Source organism: Monomorium pharaonis, chromosome 5 (genome assembly GCF_013373865.1).
Source record: "Monomorium pharaonis isolate MP-MQ-018 chromosome 5, ASM1337386v2, whole genome shotgun sequence".
Lineage (NCBI taxonomy): Eukaryota > Metazoa > Arthropoda > Insecta > Hymenoptera > Formicidae > Monomorium > Monomorium pharaonis.
Window position 1 is genome coordinate 5,727,578 of NC_050471.1, and position 25,670 is coordinate 5,753,247.

General features: G+C 26.9%; 3 protein-coding genes across 5 annotated transcripts; 2 read left to right on the forward strand and 1 right to left on the reverse strand.

Moving 5' to 3' along the window:
• Window positions 1-14: 14 nt before the first annotated feature.
• LOC105832828 (non-structural maintenance of chromosomes element 3 homolog) lies at window positions 15-3,008 on the reverse strand. The gene is made up of 6 exons (XM_012674107.3): window positions 2,810-3,008; window positions 2,134-2,453; window positions 1,496-1,658; window positions 899-993; window positions 687-818; window positions 15-359 (listed from the first exon to the last, which is right to left on the reverse strand). Exons 1-6 carry the CDS (start codon window positions 2,811-2,813, stop codon window positions 294-296), a joined length of 780 nt encoding a protein of 259 aa, XP_012529561.1. The 5' UTR covers window positions 2,814-3,008; the 3' UTR covers window positions 15-293.
• A 439-nt stretch (window positions 3,009-3,447) lies between these two features.
• On the forward strand, window positions 3,448-7,576 carry LOC105832818 (adenylate kinase 8). The gene is made up of 11 exons (XM_036287182.1): window positions 3,448-3,776; window positions 3,924-4,050; window positions 4,653-4,741; window positions 4,852-4,948; window positions 5,178-5,285; window positions 5,603-5,673; window positions 5,951-6,128; window positions 6,353-6,477; window positions 6,558-6,667; window positions 6,731-6,905; window positions 7,259-7,576. The coding sequence occupies exons 1-11, from the start codon at window positions 3,681-3,683 to the stop codon at window positions 7,523-7,525; spliced, it is 1,443 nt and encodes a 480-aa protein (XP_036143075.1). The 5' UTR covers window positions 3,448-3,680; the 3' UTR covers window positions 7,526-7,576.
• Window positions 7,577-10,179: 2,603 nt separating this feature from the next.
• Window positions 10,180-25,239, forward strand: LOC105832824. 3 transcript variants are annotated; one of them, XM_036287187.1, is made up of 9 exons: window positions 10,180-10,731; window positions 10,884-11,006; window positions 11,859-11,976; window positions 12,671-12,926; window positions 13,094-13,234; window positions 13,335-13,365; window positions 24,053-24,198; window positions 24,347-24,479; window positions 24,539-25,239. In XM_036287187.1, the coding sequence occupies exons 1-9, from the start codon at window positions 10,588-10,590 to the stop codon at window positions 24,587-24,589; spliced, it is 1,143 nt and encodes a 380-aa protein (XP_036143080.1). In that variant the 5' UTR covers window positions 10,180-10,587; the 3' UTR covers window positions 24,590-25,239. The 3 variants fall into 3 exon arrangements, with proteins under 3 accessions (XP_036143080.1, XP_036143079.1, XP_036143081.1); XM_036287186.1 differs by having other exon boundaries at window positions 13,094-13,207; window positions 13,275-13,365; XM_036287188.1 differs by having other exon boundaries at window positions 13,094-13,207.
• Window positions 25,240-25,670: the final 431 nt, after the last annotated feature.

The following is a 25,670-nucleotide window of genomic DNA, read 5'->3' on the forward strand; positions in this document are numbered from 1 at the left end:
ATCGTATAGTTTGATTTAAAAATATATATTATTCTTTTATCACACCCGAGTTTTTCAACGAAGGGATAAAATATAAAATTACATATAGAGAAATAAAACTTTTTTGAATTAAAACTTTTAAATTAAATTCTAAATGAAGATACTGTTATATTTTTTATAATATATACCATTTGATATAAAAGAAAGCTTTTTTTTTAACCTTTGTACTGTAAAAATAAGAAAAGATAAGATCTCTATACATTTGTAGTTTCTTTATCACACGTTAAAAATAGACAAATTATTTCGTTTCCGTTTCATGCTTCATCTTCAAGTACAGCTTTATATTGCAATTTCCATTTATTTATGGGACAACCGTATATCTGCAATTCAAATATTAGTTATTCACACGTATAATATGTTCTACTTACAATATAATGAAAATAATTCTATCAAATACATTAACAATTGTTCGAGATTCAATAGTTAAAAAAAATTAAAAATACAAAAAATTAATTTAATAAATAATGTGCGAGACTTAACCTTTTTAAAAATACTTAAAGAAAAGTCTCTACTCTATTAAAAAACAAAGTAGTATACCAATATTGATGACTTTTCTCTATACACATTATTAATGAAAGTATATATTATATACACATATTCTTATTATCATTTTTATTAAAGCATTAAACATATATGTTTATGCTTACATCTGCCACAAATTGTAAAGCCGAACGATAAGTAAGCTCATTTTGCGCTCGAGATCCCCATGCATATTTGAATTTTGTTGGATCATTCCTATCTATTAGTGTTTTGTCAAGGTATCTCTGATTTACAAACTCCTGCATACAAAAATATTATTTAGAAATCAATTATAGTAATCATACAAGTTATATATCAATAATTAACAATTGCTTCTTACTACTGTCACCAAATGATGAACATCGCCAAAATATTCATGTTGAAAATTATTTTCAGTTATAATACCTAGGTGTCGAAGAAAGTCCCACAGTATTTCTGCAAAAAATATATTATTTATTTTCCAACATCAATTTTTTTACTAGATAAAATTTTATGTACACAAAAATTCAAGGTTATTTGTATATACTTATTATATATAACAACAAATGATAAATATTACAAAATGCATATTATACACGGTGTTCCAAATTTCGCGAATCAAAATACTATAGCAAGAAAAATAAAATAAAACAATTATTTGTGAATTTTTGTTTCAAATGGTCTTTGAGATATAAGAGTTTAAAACTGGCTAATTATATACTATTTAAATTATATTTTAGATATTTCATAACCATGAGTCGTATGTATTAGTGACTACATGATAGATAACCATTTAAACGTAATTTCTAATTAATCAGCCCTTTATATCTCACAAATTAACTGTTTGAAATAAAAATCTATAAATATTTTAATTTTTTGTCATAATATCTTAATTTATTCATATTATACCAATTTGAGGTATTTTATATGTAACCATGCAAAACATTTAAAAAATCACCTTCTTTGCACGATTCGCCAAACATGAAAATATGTACAAGTATAAGATACAACAGCACCTGTTTATGGCCATCTTCGAAGGTGAGATGTGGAAGTTGATTTTCTACTTCATTTACTAATAAGTATTTGTTACTTTCAACTTCTATAAGATTATATCCAAATACCTTTCAGACAGAACAATTTGTTTCAAATTTTTTAATCTTATAAATTTAATGGCTGGTATTTATAGTCTGATCTTACAGATTTTAAATATAATTTCAAGACACTGTGTGATCAATGGTCAATCATTTCAATGATTGGATGGAGTCTTGAAATTGCTAGATCTATTAAAGACCCTACAATCAGAATCTAGTCAACAACTAGTTTTGATTGATTTAACTACTACAGAAAAAGATAAGAAAAGTATAAAAGCACTATAAAATATAAGAAAGCACTAGTGATAGTTCTTTCTCACAGAATCTTGCTCTTGTTTTATGGCCAAACTTTGATTTGTACCCATGATTCAAGATGTTTTTAAACAACATAACAAATCAGGATATGAATACCTGCCTATACTTTTAAAATAATTTTCTTTGTAAAACAATACATATTATTACATAGATAACTATAAATAAAGATTAAAAATATACACAAATGTACCTCAGACAATTGCTCGCTTACGTTCTCCATTATCGAACGAAAAATTTTGCGATTTCCATCTAGAACATTTTTGATGATATGCGATTTTTGTATAGGTAGCTTGTTGTGATCTGCCACAAAGAGGTATCTTATTATGCTATTAATCAATTGCATATCCTTTTCCCTTATATTAGATTTCATAATCTGTGAGCTTGTGAGGGTTGAATTTCTAGTACGTCGTTGCGACGACACACTGCCCTGGCTGCTTGGGCCAGGAAGGTCCTGGGATAAAAAAAGATCTTGGCTCTCTCTCATATTACTCTGAGATCCTCTTGTTCTACCTATAAATACATATCAATTCTTGTATATTTTAAGATGCGTTCAGATTCTTCACCCAAATCTTTGTTTAACTTTCAACAAGAATAAATTGATATCTGAAGATATTCGATTGAGAAATTTGAACGCACTCTTATAGAGAATTAGAGAGATATTAGGTTATGACAACTAAAGCAATTCAGCAATTCTTGAAACCAGAGAAAAGACAATCACACGTAAGCTATAAATCTTTTTGATCTTTCGTTCGCCTCTTTCCTTAGAGTTTTCGGACGTGCACAATTTTATTGAACACGTCCGATTCAAAACAACCGTTGAATATGTCGATTTTATATTTCGGAGTAAATATAAAGTATACTTTTACCCATTTTGGTAGATAAGTTTACACGGACGTCACTCGAGAAATTTTTACGTGATGTATTTTGCAATAGCTCGAGAAATTGTCTTTAAGATATAAAATATTACAAATGGACAAATCGTACACCATCAGCCATCAAACCACATCCAAATATTATACCGCTAAATATTGCGTTGTTGAGTGTTAGTTGAGTAAGTGCTGTCCTCTGTACAGTCAAGATTGCACGATTTGAAACGTTTGAAGCATTCACTGTGCACTACTGCCCTCTCGATAAGTGCACGGAAATATGTTGATAAATAACTATATACAGAAATTAATAGATAAAAAAATATCACTATAGAAAATTGATATAAAATTTTCATTAATAATTTCTAAAAAAATAAATTTTAATTTCTTAACATTTTATAAAATTTTCTTAGAGACACAATAAAATAAAAAAATCTTAAATAATCTTAAAGAAATATTAAAAATAAATAAAAAAATAAAAAATAAATTAAAATATATTAATAACTTTTAATTTTAATATTAAATCGCAGACGGATTTTCAAAATTTTCCGCATTTTACAAAAGTTATTTGATTTTTATAAAACAACAAACTTTATATTTTTATTATTTTTCGTTTCTCACAATACAGTAATTTCTCGTTTAATTTATATCTGAAACTATTATTTTTGTATTTTAATTATCTCCTTTCAAAAATTATAATTCCTAGCTCTTAGAATTAATTTGTGACACTCTGTATGATTATAATAAAATAAATAGTTCACAAACAATATACAACTGAAAGTCGTGTGCTATTCATGTCAAATGTGTGTCGATTACGTTAGTAAATAAATGATTAGCATTATATTATCATTTAACTACAAAATCGTAAAATATGAACAATTTTGAAGGCGCGACAAAACCATTATTAACTATTCCGCCGGATTTTATACCTTATATAGAAAAACACAGATTATATGAATTTTTTTATGTAATTGAACTATGTCATCTTATTCTATTCAAATATTTTATTAGTATTGATTATAACCATTATGTTACATTAAAATGCATTTTATATTATATTAAGATGTATTTTTCGTTATATTATTTATTGTATTACATCATAAAAAATTCATAGGAATTAGTGACACAATTATTAATCCAGCAGCCAGAAGATCCAATAGTATTTATAAAACAATGCATTCAGCACATCGTACGAAAGCGAGATATTCCCAGAGTTATCCTTATTGCTCCTCCAAGCTTTGGTAATTCGTTAATATATATGCAGTCAATATTATTATAATATTAATAAGATTAATAAGATTTACAAAAATATGATATTATAATATAAGAGTTAATTTCTGTTATATATTTAGCAATACTTTTATTTATAAAATAATATTTTCATTTCAATTTTCAAATTTTCTACATTCTCTTTCTTTTCTATGTACTTACATGTATTAATCACCAAATTAATAAAACAGAATTAAAATTTAAATAAGGCGTTGTGAATAATTTTGATGGAAGGAGATTAATAGATGTTTCCTAGCGTGCATTAGTATTATTAAATAAATTATTAATTTAATATTGTGATATTATTTTTCTGGTTCAACTTCTGGTTCAAGAACTGTGTTTTACAAAAGTAATTGTTAGCACGCAAGTTAGAAGAATTAGAAAAAAATGAAAAAATATATATAAATCACATACGAAATGCATATATTATTAAATATATTATTAAACATTAAAACTTGCTCTGTTCGTTGGCTTCTTATCTAGATTTTATTAGTTTTATATATTTTATGTCTTATATATTTAAGAATAATTAAGATAATTTAAAATAAAATAGAATTTCTTTCTATCAACATAGATAAAATGACTCTCGCAAAAATTCTTCATGAGGAAACTGGTATTCGTCCTGTCACTTTAGAAGATCTTTATGATTCATCATTGACTGAAGTATGCAATTACAAAATTATTTATTTCAAATAAAATATTTTAGAATAAAAATGCATAATTCCTATTTTTAAATTATATACAAAATGTTTATATACCATAATATATTTTAGAATATGTGCCGTTGCTATGATGCTAATGAGATCGCAGAGAGAATGAAAAGAATATTAATGTCGGGAGTACTTCATGAATCTGGATGGATATTAGTTGGTATTATAATTTTACTTACGTTTTTATTATTTTTTAAATCATTTTGTTAAATAAATTTTAAATTATTTTAGAAAAATGGCAATGTTATTTGGATATGTAGCATACAATTATGTATGTATTAGAGATTTTATTATAAAAAAAATTAACTAAAAACATAACTAAAACTCTTAATTTTTCTCCTCTGTGTAAATAAATAATTTAATATATGTATATATATGTACATATATAGATATACCCAGGAATAAAAAGGAAGCATGCGCAATGCAACGGGTCGGTGTGATACCAACACATGTGATACAGATTATATCGAATACAAAAGACGAGAATCAAGAAAAAAGTATACTTACTGACAGGGCAATGCTAATCTCTTTTTTTCTTTCAAATTCATTCAAAGTCATTTTGCAAAACACGTTCTGTAAACACAAATCATAACATTCTTAGATTAACGACGTTATCAATATTTTTTTACATTTTATATATTAAGATATTATTAAAGTATGAGACATGTAAAGATATAAAAAATATATATAATTCAATTATAAGAATCTATTTCAATTTGCAAATATTAAAAAAAATTAAATATAAGTTTTTGTATATTTTTGTTATAAAATTTTGACTAATCTAACTTATCTTTTGTAAATCTTTTATTTCCAGAAGATACAAGACAATGCAATTATATCAAAACTCTTCGAGGTCTACGTGAAGCTTACGCTAATTTTCTAATTGTCAGTTATTAATCTTTTGGCTTGATATTTATTTATAATAATATTATTCAATTAATATATATATTATTAATATATTAATATTAATATTATATATTATACATTAATGTTAATATTGTATATTATATATTGTTATTATTTTACGACATTAATTTTAGCAAAATAAATTTTTAATTTGTAATTATTTCATAAATTATCCAAACATGGTAATTGATTGATTTTATGTTAAACATCATTAATTTTGTTACGAGATCGTAATGATAAAAAAATTTCTTTTCAGGAAGTTGAAGTTGATACTAAAACAATTCGGGAGCTGGGTAAAGATTGCGTTACATTGATGAAAATTAGGAAACATTGTGGAACTCCATCGCTCTTTCGCATTGCGTTCATAGGTCCTCGAGGATCAAGTTGTAATAATTTGGCAAAATATATATCTGAGAGATTTAATCTCGTTCAAGGTAATATACATATAATAACTTTGTGTTTCTAATAACATGTTATTAGAAACTTAAAATAAACTTAGTTTAGAGAAATATGTTAGATTTTATACGTACATTTTAAGATGTACTATTTATAACATTATATTTTGCAATATTCTTCGTCAATACATCTATTTTTATTAGAGAGAGAGAAAGAAAGAGAAAGAGAGAGAGAGACAGAAGTATGCTATATATTTTTACAGTTAACTTTAATGGTATTTTGGAAGAAGCGTGTTTACGAGAGATGGCTTTAGGTGAAATGCTGCAGTTATGCAAGCATAAATGCAAACAGAAGACAAAGTCAGAAACGCGAATACAAATTATCGAGGTGTGATTAGAGTTTATTAATAAGAAACATCAAATTAATTTGACATTTACGTTTAATTTAAGCATCATTGTAATTTACAGCGATACGTACTTGGATCTGACTGTCTTAAGAGAGGATGGATTTTGACGGGTTATCCTAAAACCGTGGAGGAGTTCAAGCTCCTAGATATGATATCTACGCCACCCAACAGGTAAATTTTAAAAATAATTTTACTAAAAATCCCATAATAGTTACAATATCTAAAATTCCGTAGAGTAATTGTTCTCAAAGTAGACGTACAAACATGCAGAGAGAAACTTTTAAATCTTCGATGCAACAGTATTGTAAGAAGCGAACATGATCTTGCATCGTGCGATTTTTCTACGACGGATCCAGATTGTAAATTAGATGTTTATTCCAATGATTACAAAAACACCATCGAACGAGATGTAACTACTGTACTAATTTTCGAAACAAAATTCATAAAAACTGTCATTATGCAGTTGGAAAAACACATCTTTCAAATAACAAATCTTTCTCCGTTAACGTTTAAATCGTTTTTCAATCTTTCTTATTCTTTATATATAAATTCTATTTAGACATTTTATTCAATTTATTATATTGTTACAATTATTTTATTTTATTTTATACATATACATATACATACACATATACGCCTTTAAAGAATTATGATTAAAAATCAAAGAAAAGAATTTTATACATTTTTTTTAAATTTCTCTCTCTCTCTCTCTCTCTCTCTCTCTCAAATTGAAATTATTTCATTATTATTCGCTAAATATAGCTTCGGGAATACGAAGAGAATATAGATGCCATAATGCAATACGCGGGGGAAACTGCGTGCATAATAGATGCGGCGGATGAAGAAAAGTATGTGAGAGAAAGACTAGAGGCCTATTTGATGCGACCAGCACCATGTGCGAAACCTAGAGTTCCCCAGCCACCTTCTACGATTAATCCAATGGATATAGAATTTGATCCCGACGATGAACCCGACCCGAGCATTTTTGATAATATACGTGCGCCGGAGCTTAAATATTCTTTCATTTAAAAATCTTCACATATCATTATAGCATGGAGAAAATAAATAACGAATAAAATTTTAGTGTAAGACACTTTCTAATTCTTTAAAAAATAAATTTTTATAAAACTTCTTCTCTTTATATATTTTTCTCTAACATAACGTTACAAAAAATTTTTTAAAATCTTATTTAGAATTAAATTATTTTATATCTTTTTTATTGTATTCTAAATGATATTTCACTTATTTTATTATAAGACGTGTCCAAATTGAATATTGATAAGCTATATTATATATATATATATACACACACACACACATATATATATATAAATAAAATAAGCTTTAATTTTGATCAACAAGTAATATTATTGGATAATGTGTACTTCTTTACAGTAGAAAATCGGACGCACTCTTAAAAAATCCTGTGATCCTGGCACGCAAAGCATCCTATCTTCGCGACGTCACAACGTGTAACATTGCATATAAATGATTATAACGGTGATTATAATACGTAAGATTACGTAAGATTCTACGTAACGATAGAAACGATGAAATAATACAATATGGGCTTTAGGTTCTAACAACAGAGGCGAATAACACTAAAATTTTATTCAATAGAAATTTAACATTTCTGTATTATCGTGTGTTAACTATTTAATTCAATCTTATATATAAAAATTACTGAAAAATAAATAATAATCCATTTTAACATTTAATTTACTTTTCCAAGATCTTGTGTTAGTAGTTTTCAATTATCCAACACACACACACACACACATTACAGAATCAAAATTAAACATTTTAACCATTTTTTAATATAAAACTCCTGAGATATCAAGGAATTGAATTTATAAGACAGTTTACGTTATTATTAAATTCAGAAAAAAATTATTGAAGCATTTATTCCGTTTAAAAACAGAGCAGATAATCTGTTTATAATAGATATCTAATCTGCTATAATATTTTCAAATTATTAGTTTAGAATTTTAATAATAAATTATTAAATATTTAAAATATATAAAAAATATTTAGAATATTGCATTGCCTAATTCTACCCTGATATACAAAGGTGACATTAATGATATATCAGCCTTCTTGACCAAAATTTGAGTCACAGTCTCGAGCAAAAGTTCAAAGTTATTTTGAATATTCATTTCTTTACTACTCACTCTTTACATTAAATATATTGATTTTAATTTTATTCAAATAATTTATTTATATATTAAATGTTTTAATTAGTTTGTGAAATTATTTTAAATTACAAATATTCTTATATTTTTTTATAAGAGCTTTATTTATTTAACATTTATTCAAAAATTAAGTTATAATAAATTAGGTACATACTATAATTGATCAGATGTTGAAATTTTATTTATAACGTTATTTAAAATCAAATATATTAATACAAATATTAAAAATTATTTAATAATTATTTTTATTCCAGTATAAAATAAGATTACTGTATTTCTCTTTTTCAACTATGTTCACACAAAATTAATAAAGATTATAATTTATTATATATCTTTCATTTCATGTATGTATTAAATACACGTCATTACATGATAACAGAAGAACATTATTATCGAGTTAAAGGGAGCGTCGCGTATAATCATATTTAGGAAGTTCAAAAGCGCCGAAGTGAGACGAATGCGAGTCAAATTAAAGCCGCAGCGACACCCACGCTAATGCTCGTAATTGCCTCAAACGCGAAGCATATTTCCGGATCAAGGATGCATGGAAGCAGACAAGTCGCTTTATGCATCTACACCCCATACGAGAAGCTGTTCGTGAGGGATGTGATCCTGATAGAACTGCTCTCCTATTGCCAGGACACCTGTTTGTGTTGCACTAGTTTTGATGGGATGGAATATTCTAGATACATCTTTCCTATTAGGAAATCAGGCAAATCACAAAAAGAAGATTAGCTGTTTAATTGCGGTTTTCTTGAAGTTACAAATGTGACAGGAATATGTTGCAATTATTAAGTCAATATTCCATCAAGATTAAAAATTTTTTCAGAAGGTAAATACCCCTTCTTGCCCCTCCGCTGCGGACGTCTGTAATCAAGATTATGTTATTATCAGAATAATGTTTTAAAATAATTTCAATACATTATAATATTCTATAAATTGTTTAATTGTTTACTCGAAATATTATTTGTCGTTATTATAAAATATCTTTAATTTTTCTAACATATATATATACAATGTCGTAATTATTAAAATATATATTACTTTAAATAATAAATAATTACAAAGTTTTTTTAAATTTTATTTATAATTAAATTTATTTAACATAACAAAGAAATATTATTTTTATAAAAAAACAAATTTTTTTTTAAATTTTCTTCTTTTACTTAGATATATTTTCAACTTGGGGAAAAATTAATAAGTTATAAGTTATAAATAGTAAGTTTATGTGTACACACACACACACACACACACACACACACACACACACACACACACACACACACACACACACACACACACACACACACACACACACACACACACACACACACACACACACACACACACACACTTGGCGCCTTTTTTTAACTTAAAAAAAAAAGTAATTTTGTTTGTATATAAAATGTCACATTAAAAATGTTATTAATCTAATTACTATGATTTAAAAAGATATGAGATGTATCAATTGTGATAGATATCAAAGACATTAATGTAGCAATGTCAATTAATGTATTAATTGTAGCAAAACACTCATCTTAAAAAAATCAAACGTATTTTGTAAAAACATATACGTAAATGAAATGATAGAATTGAAAAAGAGGATATATGCTTGCGTGGTCCTCCTATAAATTTTTTTTTCTATTAAAGAAAGATGTTTGTTCAATTTTTCTTGATGTTGGAATGATATATGTATATTATAGTTCTTATTGCAAGAATACTGTTAAAATATGAATAAGTTTTGGTGGCATTTGGTACAATCATGTATTATACAAATTATGGCATTCGCATTGCAATTTATACTAGAGCAAATATTTAGTCGATCGATGGAAAAGAAGAAGGGATAATTATGCGCGTAGACTTCTTCGTAACCAGTCGCATCTCGAACGTTATAGAAAAATGATTCATCTAGGGATTCAATATTTCAACTTCAATAGAATTCTATTACTCGTTATTGGTTTGTGGCCCTATCAACAATCTAAAGTCACACGATTTCAATTTCTTTTCCTCTCTACTATTTTGACGGCGGGTATTGTATTTCAAGTAAGACTAGTATATAATACACTAATTGTATAATAAATTACAATAGTTTTACAAAACTTTTACTATTAAAATCATTTTAACCTGTTTTATATGATATAATTGTAATATTGTTTACAATTATAATTAAATAAATAAAATTACGCTGCTGATAGTTGACACCGCTAATGACATCAAAACATACGTCATCAAATCTTGTCACCAAGGTTCTATGTTCAACATCTTTCTTTACTCTTGCCGCAATAAAATACAATTTATTTTGGATTAATATTGGAGCCGTAAGTTAACAGTTTACAGAGTGTGTATTTGACAGCTTAAATTTAAATCGTCAACATAATTGTCGAATAGATTTTTATATATGTATATTGTTAGAGAAGTGGTTACTAAAATACTGACTTTGTTTTTGAATAGTATTTCTTAAACAAAAGCTAAAAATAAAATTTTTTTAATATACACAAATATAAACAAATATAAACTAAAAAGTGTCTTCTGTCAGATAACAGTTCTTATAAGATTGTTTCATTATTTAATAATAATTAATTTTTTCGCAACATAACCGAAAATAAACGTTTGAGAAATTGGGCTTCAAAAAATTAGTATGATAGTCTTCTCTTTTTCTTTAACACGAGTTATCTATGTATATGTATAAAATATTCGCAATTTAATTGCACATATTGTCAAAAAGCAATTTAGCGTCAATTGAGTTGTGCAGACTTTGCTCGCTTTTGACGACAATTTGCCGATAATAACACAAACTTTGTCAGTAATACACAACTTGACCGCAGACACCAATGCTATAATATTGGTACCAAATTTCGAGCTAATTTGTTGCCAATTTGACGACAATGTGATGACAAATTGTTTACTAGAATTAAGTCTAATTAATTTTAATATACTATATATAATACATAGAAAAACCTTATAAATATATGAACTATAAGTTTTATTTTTTAACTAAGCAGATCATGTTTTATTAGTATTATAATAATACAATATAATGCTTAATTTGCGAGAAAATAGGGAATGCCGCTTTAAAAAGTCTGTGTATTGATGTCAGTATTGATTATTCTCTATATATTATTGAATTATCTATATAAATAAAAATAATATATATATTTTTGAAATAACAGGTAAAGGATTTACTGATGCAACTTCAACATGTACATAACCAATTAAAAGATAAAAATGAAGTTGCTATCATAAAAGAATATAATTGCATTGGAAGACGTTATACGATCACTCTTACAAGTAAAACAATGTTTTCAGATCTATGTTTGCAATTATTTCTTAAAGTGTGAGCTATAAAGATTCTAATATATTGATTTTGAAAAATCATAATATTTCTCTATTTTTATATATAACATATTACATATAAAAGTTTTTTATAAATATTTATCACATACATGTAACTTTATATCATATTTTTATGTAATCATCATAAAAACATATATACGTACAGTAGTATTGTATAATTACATTATATTGTATAATTTGTATAAACTATAAACCAATAGAATTATATAGAGTATATAGACTAAGAGAACTAGTTAAATAGTAAAGGAGAACATATTAGCCCCATTTATATTTTAAACAATAACTTTGTTAATGTACCTTAGAAAAGTTTCAAGATGTTCAAAGGTAAAAATGTTAATTGTTGGTATACTGCCATATTATATACAGCAACACTGTATAATTGTGGGCTACTAAAGAAATGATGATAGTGATAAGTAATCGATAAAAAATTTCTCATCTAATAAAAGAAATAATACAAACAACTATCTACAATACCACCTTCTTCTCTACTAAATATAAATTAATTACAAATAACTTCATAAATTAATAGAAAATTTCATAATATATGTTATGTACTTACAAAATCTTATAGAATTTGGATACGGTATCAATTTTAATAATAAAAATATATGTTTGAAAAATATTTTAGTGTTTGCCGTTATCTTCATATTTAGCTATATCATCAGCCAATATTGGATGAATGTCAATGTTTTACCGAAAAACACATCTCAGTTGTGTCGTTTGCCAATTATGATGGAATACTTCATCGATCAGAAAAAATATTTCTATTTAATTTTGTTGCATATCAATGCAATAATTTGCATTGGATTGTTTGCAACAGTAGCAATAGGAACAACATTAATTGCGTATGTTCAGCATATCTGTGGAATGTTCAGAATTGCTTGGTATGAAACATAAAATGTAAAAATCACTACAACAATTCAAATTTTGATAAAAATTTATTACCTTTAACAACATAGAATGTTTTTAAAAAGTTAATAAAAATGTGTTTTTAGCTAGAAAAATTATATTATTTTATAATGCCATATAATTATGACACAAATATTTACAGTTACCGTATCGAGCATGCAATTAATATCAATATTCGGAACATTACGCTGAAAAATGAAGTTTGGATGATCAAAAATGTAACTTATGCCGTAGACATTCATCGAAAAGCTAGGAAGTTTGTATCTACAAAACCAATACTCGTGTAATATTTTTAATAATAGTTTTTCTGTTTTCTTCTGAAGATTATCTAAACATTTAACGTCTACAATCGAAAAAATGATATTTTTTTTAATATTGTGCAGTGTGACATGCATGGCCTTAAGTATGTTTCAAGTAAGTTTTCTATTTTATATTACTAGAACACAACATTGCGCGCGCTTCGCGCGCGCCACTTAGCATTTTTATATTAAACATTGCACTTTTTTTTCTTCTGTAATATTACTCTCACACACTTTATCATATTTAATGCTCTTCTCTATCTCACGCTCTTTCTCCCACTCTCTAAATTATTAATTATAATATTAATGATATTAATTATATTATTTTCATATCGTTCAATATTACTCTTACACTTTACTTTCTTATTTAATCCTCTTCTTTATCTCTCACGCTCTCCCACTCTCCCCCCTCCGCCCCTCTCTCACTCACTAAACACAAATTAGTGATTATATTATATTTTCATGTTTCTTAATATCACTCTTACATACTTTATCTCCATACTTAATCCCCTTTAAATAAATTAAAAATTATAATATATTATATGTAATGTTACCTGTTAATTTTCAATCAATTTTCAAAACTTTCACTTTCTGGCGAACTCTTTAGAAAATTATTGTACACGTCCGGAACTGTAGGAAAACTGTGTTAAAGTAAATAGAATTCTCGATATTTGATTAGCATTTCCCGTCAACCCACAAAATTCAAGTTTTCCGGAAAATATAATTGTTTAAAAAATGTTTTAATTAATTATATCACCTGAATTCTATAGCAAATTATTGTACGCGTCCGGAACTATATGAGAATTACGTTAAAATAAATAGATCAGTTGATATTTGATTAGCATTTCAGGTCTAGCTTTAAAAATTCAAGTTTTCCGGGCAAAATAATTGTTTAAAAAATGTTTTTATTAATTATAACACCGTAACTTTCCAAAAACTATTGTACGCGTCCAGAACTATATGAAAACTGCGTTAAAATAAATAGAACTGTTGATATTCGATTTGCATTTCACGTCTAGCCCTCAAAATTCAAGTTTTCCGAGCAAAATAATTGTTTAAAAGATGTTTTAATTAATTATATAACCAAAACTCTTTAGAAAATTATTGTACGCGTCCTGAACTATATGAGAATTACGTTAAAATACATAGATCTGTCAAAATTCGATTAGCACTTGTCGTGTAGCCTTAGAAATTCAAGTTTTTCGGGCAAAATAATTGTTTAAAAAATGTTTTAATTAATTATATCACCTGAACTTTATAGAAACATATTGTACGCGTCCCGAACTATATGAGAATTACGTTAAAATAAATAGATCTGTCGATATTCAAATAGCACTTGACGTGTAGCCTTAGAAATTCAAGTTTTTCGGGCAAAATAATTGTTTAAAAAATGTTCTAATTAATTATATCACCTGAACTTTATAGAAACATATTGTACGCGTCCCGAACTATATGAGAATTACGTTAAAATAATTAGATCTGTCGATATTCGATTAGCACTTGTCGTGTAGCCTTAGAAATTCAAGTTTTTCAAGCAAAATAATTGTTTAAAAAATGTTCTAATTAATTATATCACCTGAACTTTATAGAAACATATTGTACGCGTCCCGAACTATATGAGAATTACGTTAAAATACATAGATCTGTCGATATTCGATTAGCACTTGTCGTGTAGCCTTAGAAATTCAAGTTTTTCAAGCATAATAATTGTTTAAAAAATGTTCTAATTAATTATATCACCGGAACTTTACAGAAACATATTGTACGCGTCCCGAACTATATTAGAATTACGTTAAAATAATTAGATCTGTCGATATTCGATTAGCACTTGTCGTGTAGCCTCAAAAATTCAAGTTTTTTGGGCAAAATAATTGTTTAAAAAATGTTTTAATTAATTATATCACCTGAACTTTATAGAAACATATTGTAAGCGTCCCGAACTATATGAGAATTACGTTAAAATAATTAGATCTGTCGATATTCGATTAGCACTTGTCGTGTAGCCTTAGAAATTCAAGTTTTTCAAGCATAATAATTGTTTAAAAAATGTTCTAATTAATTATATCACCGGAACTTTACAGAAACATATTGTACGCGTCCCGAACTATATGAGAATTACGTTAAAATAATTAGATCTGTCGATATTCGATTAGCACTTGTCGTGTAGCCACAAAAATTCAAGTTTTTTGGGCAAAATAATTGTTTAAAAAATGTTTTAATTAATTATATCATCTGAACTTTATAGAAACATATTGTAAGCGTCCCGAACTATATGAGAATTACGTTAAAATAATTAGATCTGTCGATATTCGATTAGCACTTGTCGTGTAGCCTTAGAAATTCAAGTTTTTCAAGCATAATAATTGTTTAAAAAATGTTCTAATTAATTATATCACCGGAACTTTACAGAAACATATTGTACGCGTCCCGAACTATATGAGAATTACGTTAAAATAATTAGATCTGTCGATATTCGATTAGCACTTGTCGTGTAGCCTTAGAAATTCAAGTTTTTCAAGCATAATAATTGTTTAAAAAATGTTCTAATTAATTATATCACCGGAACTTTATAGAAACATATTGTACGCGTCCCGAACTATATGAGAATTACGTTAAAATAAATAGATCTGTCGATATTCAAATAGCACTTGACGTGTAGCCTTAGAAATTCAAGTTTTTCGGGCAAAATAATTGTTTAAAAAATGTTCTAATTAATTATATCACCTGAACTTTATAGAAACATATTGTACGCGTCCCGAACTATATGAGAATTACGTTAAAATAATTAGATCTGTCGATATTCGATTAGCACTTGTCGTGTAGCCTTAGAAATTCAAGTTTTTCAAGCAAAATAATTGTTTAAAAAATGTTCTAATTAATTATATCACCTGAACTTTATAGAAACATATTGTACGCGTCCCGAACTATATGAGAATTACGTTAAAATACATAGATCTGTCGATATTCGATTAGCACTTGTCGTGTAGCCTCAAAAATTCAAGTTTTTTGGGCAAAATAATTGTTTAAAAAATGTTTTAATTAATTATATCACCTGAACTTTATAGAAACATATTGTAAGCGTCCCGAACTATATGAGAATTACGTTAAAATAATTAGATCTGTCGATATTCGATTAGCACTTGTCGTGTAGCCTTAGAAATTCAAGTTTTTCAAGCATAATAATTGTTTAAAAAATGTTCTAATTAATTATATCACCGGAACTTTACAGAAACATATTGTACGCGTCCCGAACTATATTAGAATTACGTTAAAATAATTAGATCTGTCGATATTCGATTAGCACTTGTCGTGTAGCCTCAAAAATTCAAGTTTTTTGGGCAAAATAATTGTTTAAAAAATGTTTTAATTAATTATATCACCTGAACTTTATAGAAACATATTGTAAGCGTCCCGAACTATATGAGAATTACGTTAAAATAATTAGATCTGTCGATATTCGATTAGCACTTGTCGTGTAGCCTTAGAAATTCAAGTTTTTCAAGCATAATAATTGTTTAAAAAATGTTCTAATTAATTATATCACCGGAACTTTACAGAAACATATTGTACGCGTCCCGAACTATATGAGAATTACGTTAAAATAATTAGATCTGTCGATATTCGATTAGCACTTGTCGTGTAGCCTCAAAAATTCAAGTTTTTTGGGCAAAATAATTGTTTAAAAAATGTTTTAATTAATTATATCACCTGAACTTTATAGAAACATATTGTAAGCGTCCCGAACTATATGAGAATTACGTTAAAATAATTAGATCTGTCGATATTCGATTAGCACTTGTCGTGTAGCCTTAGAAATTCAAGTTTTTCAAGCATAATAATTGTTTAAAAAATGTTCTAATTAATTATATCACCGGAACTTTACAGAAACATATTGTACGCGTCCCGAACTATATGAGAATTACGTTAAAATAATTAGATCTGTCGATATTCGATTAGCACTTGTCGTGTAGCCTTAGAAATTCAAGTTTTTCAAGCATAATAATTGTTTAAAAAATGTTCTAATTAATTATATCACCGGAACTTTATAGAAACATATTGTACGCGTCCCGAACTATATGAGAATTACGTTAAAATAAATAGATCTGTCGATATTCAAATAGCACTTGTCGTGTAGCCTCAAAAATTCAAGTTTTTTGGGCAAAATAATTGTTTAAAAAATGTTTTAATTAATTATATCACCTGAACTTTATAGAAACATATTGTAAGCGTCCCGAACTATATGAGAATTACGTTAAAATAATTAGATCTGTCGATATTCGATTAGCACTTGTCGTGTAGCCTTAGAAATTCAAGTTTTTCAAGCATAATAATTGTTTAAAAAATGTTCTAATTAATTATATCACCGGAACTTTACAGAAACATATTGTACGCGTCCCGAACTATATGAGAATTACGTTAAAATAATTAGATCTGTCGATATTCGATTAGCACTTGTCGTGTAGCCTTAGAAATTCAAGTTTTTCAAGCATAATAATTGTTTAAAAAAATGTTCTAATTAATTATATCACCGGAACTTTATAGAAACATATTGTACGCGTCCCGAACTATATGAGAATTACGTTAAAATAAATAGATCTGTCGATATTCAAATAGCACTTGACGTGTAGCCTTAGAAATTCAAGTTTTTCGGGCAAAATAATTGTTTAAAAAATGTTCTAATTAATTATATCACCGGAACTTTACAGAAACATATTGTACGCGTCCCGAACTATATGAGAATTACGTTAAAATAATTAGATCTGTCGATATTTGATTAGCACTTGTCGTGTAGCCTTAGAAATTCAAGTTTTTCAAGCATAATAATTGTTTAAAAAATGTTCTAATTAATTATATCACCGGAACTTTATAGAAACATATTGTACGCGTCCCGAACTATATGAGAATTACGTTAAAATAAATAGATCTGTCGATATTCAAACAGCACTTGACGTGTAGCCTTAGAAATTCAAGTTTTTCGGGCAAAATAATTGTTTAAAAAATGTTCTAATTAATTATATCATATGAACTTTATAGAAACATATTGTACGCGTCCCGATCTATATGAGAATTACGTTAAAATAATTAGATCTGTCGATATTCGATTAGCACTTGTCGTGTAGCCTTAGAAATTCACGTTTTTCAAGCAAAATAATTGTTTAAAAAATGTTCTAATTAATTATATCACCTGAACTTTATAGAAACATATTGTACGCGTCCCAAACTATATGAGAATTACGTTAAAATACATAGATCTGTCGATATTCGATTAGCACTTGTCGTGTAGCCTCCAAAATTCAAGTTTTTTGGGCAAAATAATTGTTTAAAAAATGTTTTAATTAATTATATCACCTGAACTTTATAGAAACATATTGTAAGCGTCCCGAACTATATGAGAATTACGTTAAAATAATTAGATCTGTCGATATTCGATTAGCACTTGTCGTGTAGCCTTAGAAATTCAAGTTTTTCAAGCATAATAATTGTTTAAAAAATGTTCTAATTAATTATATCACCGGAACTTTACAGAAACATATTGTACGCGTCCCGAACTATATGAGAATTACGTTAAAATAATTAGATCTGTCGATATTCGATTAGCACTTGTCGTGTAGCCTCAAAAATTCAAGTTTTTTGGGCAAAATAATTGTTTAAAAAATGTTTTAATTAATTATATCACCTGAACTTTATAGAAACATATTGTAAGCGTCCCGAACTATATGAGAATTACGTTAAAATAATTAGATCTGTCGATATTCGATTAGCACTTGTCGTGTAGCCTTAGAAATTCAAGTTTTTCAAGCATAATAATTGTTTAAAAAATGTTCTAATTAATTATATCACCGGAACTTTACAGAAACATATTGTACGCGTCCCGAACTATATGAGAATTACGTTAAAATAATTAGATCTGTCGATATTCGATTAGCACTTGTCGTGTAGCCTTAGAAATTCAAGTTTTTCAAGCATAATAATTGTTTAAAAAATGTTCTAATTAATTATATCACCGGAACTTTATAGAAACATATTGTACGCGTCCCGAACTATATGAGAATTACGTTAAAATAAATAGATCTGTCGATATTCAAATAGCACTTGTCGTGTAGCCTCAAAAATTCAAGTTTTTTGGGCAAAATAATTGTTTAAAAAATGTTTTAATTAATTATATCACCTGAACTTTATAGAAACATATTGTAAGCGTCCCGAACTATATGAGAATTACGTTAAAATAATTAGATCTGTCGATATTCGATTAGCACTTGTCGTGTAGCCTTAGAAATTCAAGTTTTTCAAGCATAATAATTGTTTAAAAAATGTTCTAATTAATTATATCACCGGAACTTTACAGAAACATATTGTACGCGTCCCGAACTATATGAGAATTACGTTAAAATAATTAGATCTGTCGATATTCGATTAGCACTTGTCGTGTAGCCTTAGAAATTCAAGTTTTTCAAGCATAATAATTGTTTAAAAAAATGTTCTAATTAATTATATCACCGGAACTTTATAGAAACATATTGTACGCGTCCCGAACTATATGAGAATTACGTTAAAATAAATAGATCTGTCGATATTCAAATAGCACTTGACGTGTAGCCTTAGAAATTCAAGTTTTTCGGGCAAAATAATTGTTTAAAAAATGTTCTAATTAATTATATCACCGGAACTTTACAGAAACATATTGTACGCGTCCCGAACTATATGAGAATTACGTTAAAATAATTAGATCTGTCGATATTTGATTAGCACTTGTCGTGTAGCCTTAGAAATTCAAGTTTTTCAAGCATAATAATTGTTTAAAAAATGTTCTAATTAATTATATCACCGGAACTTTATAGAAACATATTGTACGCGTCCCGAACTATATGAGAATTACGTTAAAATAAATAGATCTGTCGATATTCAAACAGCACTTGACGTGTAGCCTTAGAAATTCAAGTTTTTCGGGCAAAATAATTGTTTAAAAAATGTTCTAATTAATTATATCATATGAACTTTATAGAAACATATTGTACGCGTCCCGATCTATATGAGAATTACGTTAAAATAATTAGATCTGTCGATATTCGATTAGCACTTGTCGTGTAGCCTTAGAAATTCACGTTTTTCAAGCAAAATAATTGTTTAAAAAATGTTCTAATTAATTATATCACCTGAACTTTATAGAAACATATTGTACGCGTCCCAAACTATATGAGAATTACGTTAAAATACATAGATCTGTCGATATTCGATTAGCACTTGTCGTGTAGCCTCCAAAATTCAAGTTTTTTGGGCAAAATAATTGTTTAAAAAATGTTTTAATTAATTATATCACCTGAACTTTATAGAAACATATTGTAAGCGTCCCAAACTATATGAGAATTACGTTAAAATACATAGATCTGTCGATATTCGATTAGCACTTGTCGTGTAGCCTTAGAAATTCAAGTTTTTCGGGCAAAATAATTGTTTAAAAAATGTTCTAATTAATTATATCACCGGAACTTTACAGAAACATATTGTACGCGTCCCGAACTATATGAGAATTACGTTAAAATAATTAGATCTGTCGATATTCGATTAGCACTTGTCGTGTAGCCTCAAAAATTCAAGTTTTTTGGGCAAAATAATTGTTTAAAAAATGTTTTAATTAATTATATCACCGGAACTTTATAGAAACATATTGTACGCGTCCCGAACTATATGAGAATTACGTTAAAATAATTAGATCTGTCGATATTCGATTAGCACTTGTCGTGTAGCCTTAGAAATTCAAGTTTTTCAAGCATAATAATTGTTTAAAAAATGTTCTAATTAATTATATCACCGGAACTTTATAGAAACATATTGTACGCGTCCCGAACTATATGAGAATTACGTTAAAATAAATAGATCTGTCGATATTCAAATAGCACTTGTCGTGTAGCCTCAAAAATTCAAGTTTTTTGGGCAAAATAATTGTTTAAAAAATGTTTTAATTAATTATATCACCTGAACTTTATAGAAACATATTGTAAGCGTCCCGAACTATATGAGAATTACGTTAAAATAATTAGATCTGTCGATATTCGATTAGCACTTGTCGTGTAGCCTTAGAAATTCAAGTTTTTCAAGCATAATAATTGTTTAAAAAATGTTCTAATTAATTATATCACCTGAACTTTATAGAAACATATTGTACGCGTCCCGAACTATGTGAGAATTACGTTAAAATACATAGATCTGTCGATATTCGATTAGCACTTGTCGTGTAGCCTCAAAAATTCAAGTTTTTTGGGCAAAATAATTGTTTAAAAAATGTTTTAATTAATTATATCACCTGAACTTTATAGAAACATATTGTAAGCGTCCCGAACTATATGAGAATTACCTTCAAATAAATAGATCTGTCGATATTCGATTAGCACTTGTCGTGTAGCCTTAGAAATTCAAGTTTTTCAAACAAAATAATTGTTTAAAAAATGTTTTAATTAATTATATCACCGGAACTTTACAGAAACATATTGTACGCGTCCCGAACTATATGAGAATTTCGTTAAAATAAATAGATCTGTCAATATTCGAATAGCACTTGACGTGTAGCCTTAGAAATTCAAGTTTTTCGGGCAAAATAATTGTTTAAAAAATGTTTTAATTAATTATATTACCGGAACTCTTTAGAAATTTATTGTATGCGTCCGGAACTATATAAGAATTCCGTTAAAATAAATAGAACTGTCGATATTTGAACAGCATCTCACCTTTAGCCCTCAAAAGTCAAGTTTTTCGGACAAAATAATTGTTTAAAAAATGTTTTAATTAATTATATCACTGGAACTCTTTAGAAAATTATTGGACGCGTCCGGAACTATATGAAAACTGCGTTAAAATAGATAAATCTGTCGATATTCAATTAGCACTTCACGTCCAGCTTTCAAAATTCAAGTTTTCCGGGCAAAATAATTTTTAAAAAAATGTTTTTATTAATTACAACACCATAACTTTTTTAAAAACTATTGACACACGTTTAATCGGCATCGCGGAAAAGCGACAACAATACTTCGAGAGATGCGAGTATTGATGCCATGCCCTTTTTTAGAAAGGATTCTTACTTCTCCCCCCCCCTTTCTCTCTTTCTCTCTCTCTCTCTTTCTCTTCCTCTCGTATATTTTTTATTTGGCTCTTTTTTCTTTTTCCCTGATTTCTTGTAATTATTTCAATCAGCTATCAAAAGTGACAGTTTGACAGCTGAAAATGACACGAAGTAGTTTGACAGCTGGAAATGACACGAAGTGAAGACAGTCACAACGCACTTAACAACTTTATAGCGAGACAGCCAATCAGCATCTCGGAAAAGCGGCAACAATAAATTCGATTCGATTTAACATCTCCTTTTTTAGATCCTTTTTTAGATAGGAATAATATATTATAACATGCGCGTGCGTGCGTGCAAGCGTGTGAGTGAGTGAGTGAGTGAGTGAGTAAGCAAGTGAAAGACGAAAATTAATAGTAAAACTAATTTTTTAAAGTCACAAAAGTTATTGCCTTTTTTTAAAAGTAGAATTATATAATTTTTTACATAATTTTTTAAATGCATAATTAATTAATTAAAAGATATTTTATTATACTTTATCCTGTGTATAAAAACAGTGAATAGTTACCAAAAAATGGATAGTTTGAGATATATATTTTATATTTCATATCAAAATTAGAATAGAATATAAAATATGCTATAAATTTATTAGTTTCTTGATATTCTACACATTTATATGCATACCTATAATGTTCATACAAAAAAGTAAAATAACTAGAATAATATCTTTAAAAAGTGATCAATTTTATGTGGTTTTAAAAATCAATTTCTTCAAAAATTGTAATTTTAACATTATTCATTTTCCTTCTCTCTCACACACACACACACACACACACACACACACACACACACACACACACACACACACACACACACACACACACACACACACACACACACACACACACACACACACACACACACACACACACACACACACACACACACACACACACACACACACACACACACACACACACACACACACACACACACACACACACACACACACACCCCGTACATTTTCTCTTTGAAACGTTTTGTCCTATATTTTTATTATATTTTAAATAAATTTGCTTGAAAAAATTAAAATAAATTATATTGTATGTAAAAAAGCGCTAAATCATTGTTAGACTTATAAATCTTTAATACCAAATTTTTAAAAGTAAAATAAAAATAACGGATATAACAACACTTTAAATATCAGTACGTATTATGAAATTAAAATTTAAAAATGCATCATAAAGTGCGTGATCCAATAACGCATCATAAAATTTGATTTTTAATGTTGAAGATATCAAGAGATATGATAAAGTCGCACTAAATATACGTAATAGATAGTGATATATACAAGTGGGGAGACTGGGTTATATATCTTTACGCGAGTACAACATTAATATAAAAATAATACTTTTCAAGTTTTTAATGCATAATTAGTCGCAAATCTATATAGTCTTTAATCTATATATCTTTAATGCATTATTAGTCGCAAATCTATATAGTCTTTGAATAATTTTTATAATTATATTTTGTATGAAAAATTTACTTTTCTTGCTATTTGTGATTAATTAATATTACAAAGTAATTTTTCAATTCTATATAAATTAATTTTTATCCTTACATTTAAACAAAAAACAATGTTAAAACATTTGTAGATTATTTGTAGATTATTTTATAGATTATTAATAACAAAATGTATATGCACAAAAGATTATAATCAATCTCCAAAATAAAATTTGTATGTTAGGCTTTTCAGGTAGTTTCATCCACAAAGAATATCGAGGAACTTTTCTTGCTATCTTTATTTATAGTTGTCATCTTTTCATATATGTTTATAGCCAACTATCTCGGACAAAACCTAACAGATCATAATAATCACGTATTTTTTACTGCGTAAGAAATATTGCATAAAGTATTATATATAAACGTTCATTCTTTAAGAATTGTTATATAAATATAGATGTTCATGTTAATCTGGTTGCATAACAAAAGAATTCTTTTCCTAATTAGCAATTCATATCTATATGTACAATTTTGATAGATATAACGTTCAGTGGTACAGAGCTCCGTTACATGTGCAAAGAATGATACTGTTTCTATTACAGAAAGAATCAAAGAAGTTAACTTTGAATTTTGGTGGATTATTTGATGCTTCTATGGAATGTTTTGCCACGGTAAGATAATGCTAACAATATTATGAAAGAATTTCATAAAAAAACATCTTTAATTGCAGTTGGTGAAAACTTCAGTATCTTATTTCACTGTCATGTGTTCTATACGGTGATTAATATAAATTTAATAATTATACAGTTACTAAAAAAATAACAGTATTCATGTTTAGAAAATAGATTTATTTTTTAGAATATGTAGTTTATAAATAGAGATGTTATTAATAAAAAATACAATAGATTAGTATTACTTAAATAAAGGTGTTAGAGACCATATCAAATCTCCGTTATATATTTTTAACACTGAATGTCATTCTGGTCAATTATTTATTTAGTGTGTTTATGTAAATAACAAAGTTTAAAATTTTCAGTATTATATAAGTATTATATAAGTAACGATATAATAACAAAACTAATATAAAATTAATTATATATAATAATATATAATATAAGAGTAGAGTTATTAAATATATGATATATATAATAAAAATACAATTATTTAATAAAAGAGTACATACACATAGTACTTATGTTTGGAAAATAAAGGGATTAATTTTTTAAACAAGTTTAGAGATTAAAAAATATGTAATTAATTAACAAAAAAAACAAAGATACCAAAGTATGTCATGTCACCATTACCATGTTATAGCAATATATTCAAATTAAATTGTATATAGTTTAAATATAAACAATGAGAGTTTCAATTCTATTACATTGTTTTTAAACATTACTTTTTTACTCAAAATTTGCTATTAACATGTTAAATATTTCTCTTAAATAATATAATTATTATTATAATAAGAATATATAAATATATAATTGATAATATAATAATAAAAATATTTAAATTTCAATATTTGGTAATTAACACCCCTAGTGAGAAATAAAAAAAATAACAGAAATAAACAAGATCTCTGATAAATATCATTAAAAAATAGAGATCTAAAACTTCGATAGCATTTATTATTTATTAAAAATCTTAATCACTCTAATTGTTAATTATTATTTAAAATTTTATACCATATTCAATTTGATATAATTATTCTTGAATTTGAGCTCCATGTACGTCCGGCATAAAAAAGTTCTTAAAACAAAGAGATAATTTCTAACGAAGAGTTTTCTAAGTACTAGAATAAAGTTTTGGGATTCAAAAGAAAAAAAAAGAGATATAGTTATGTATTTTTCTGGCTATAGCTT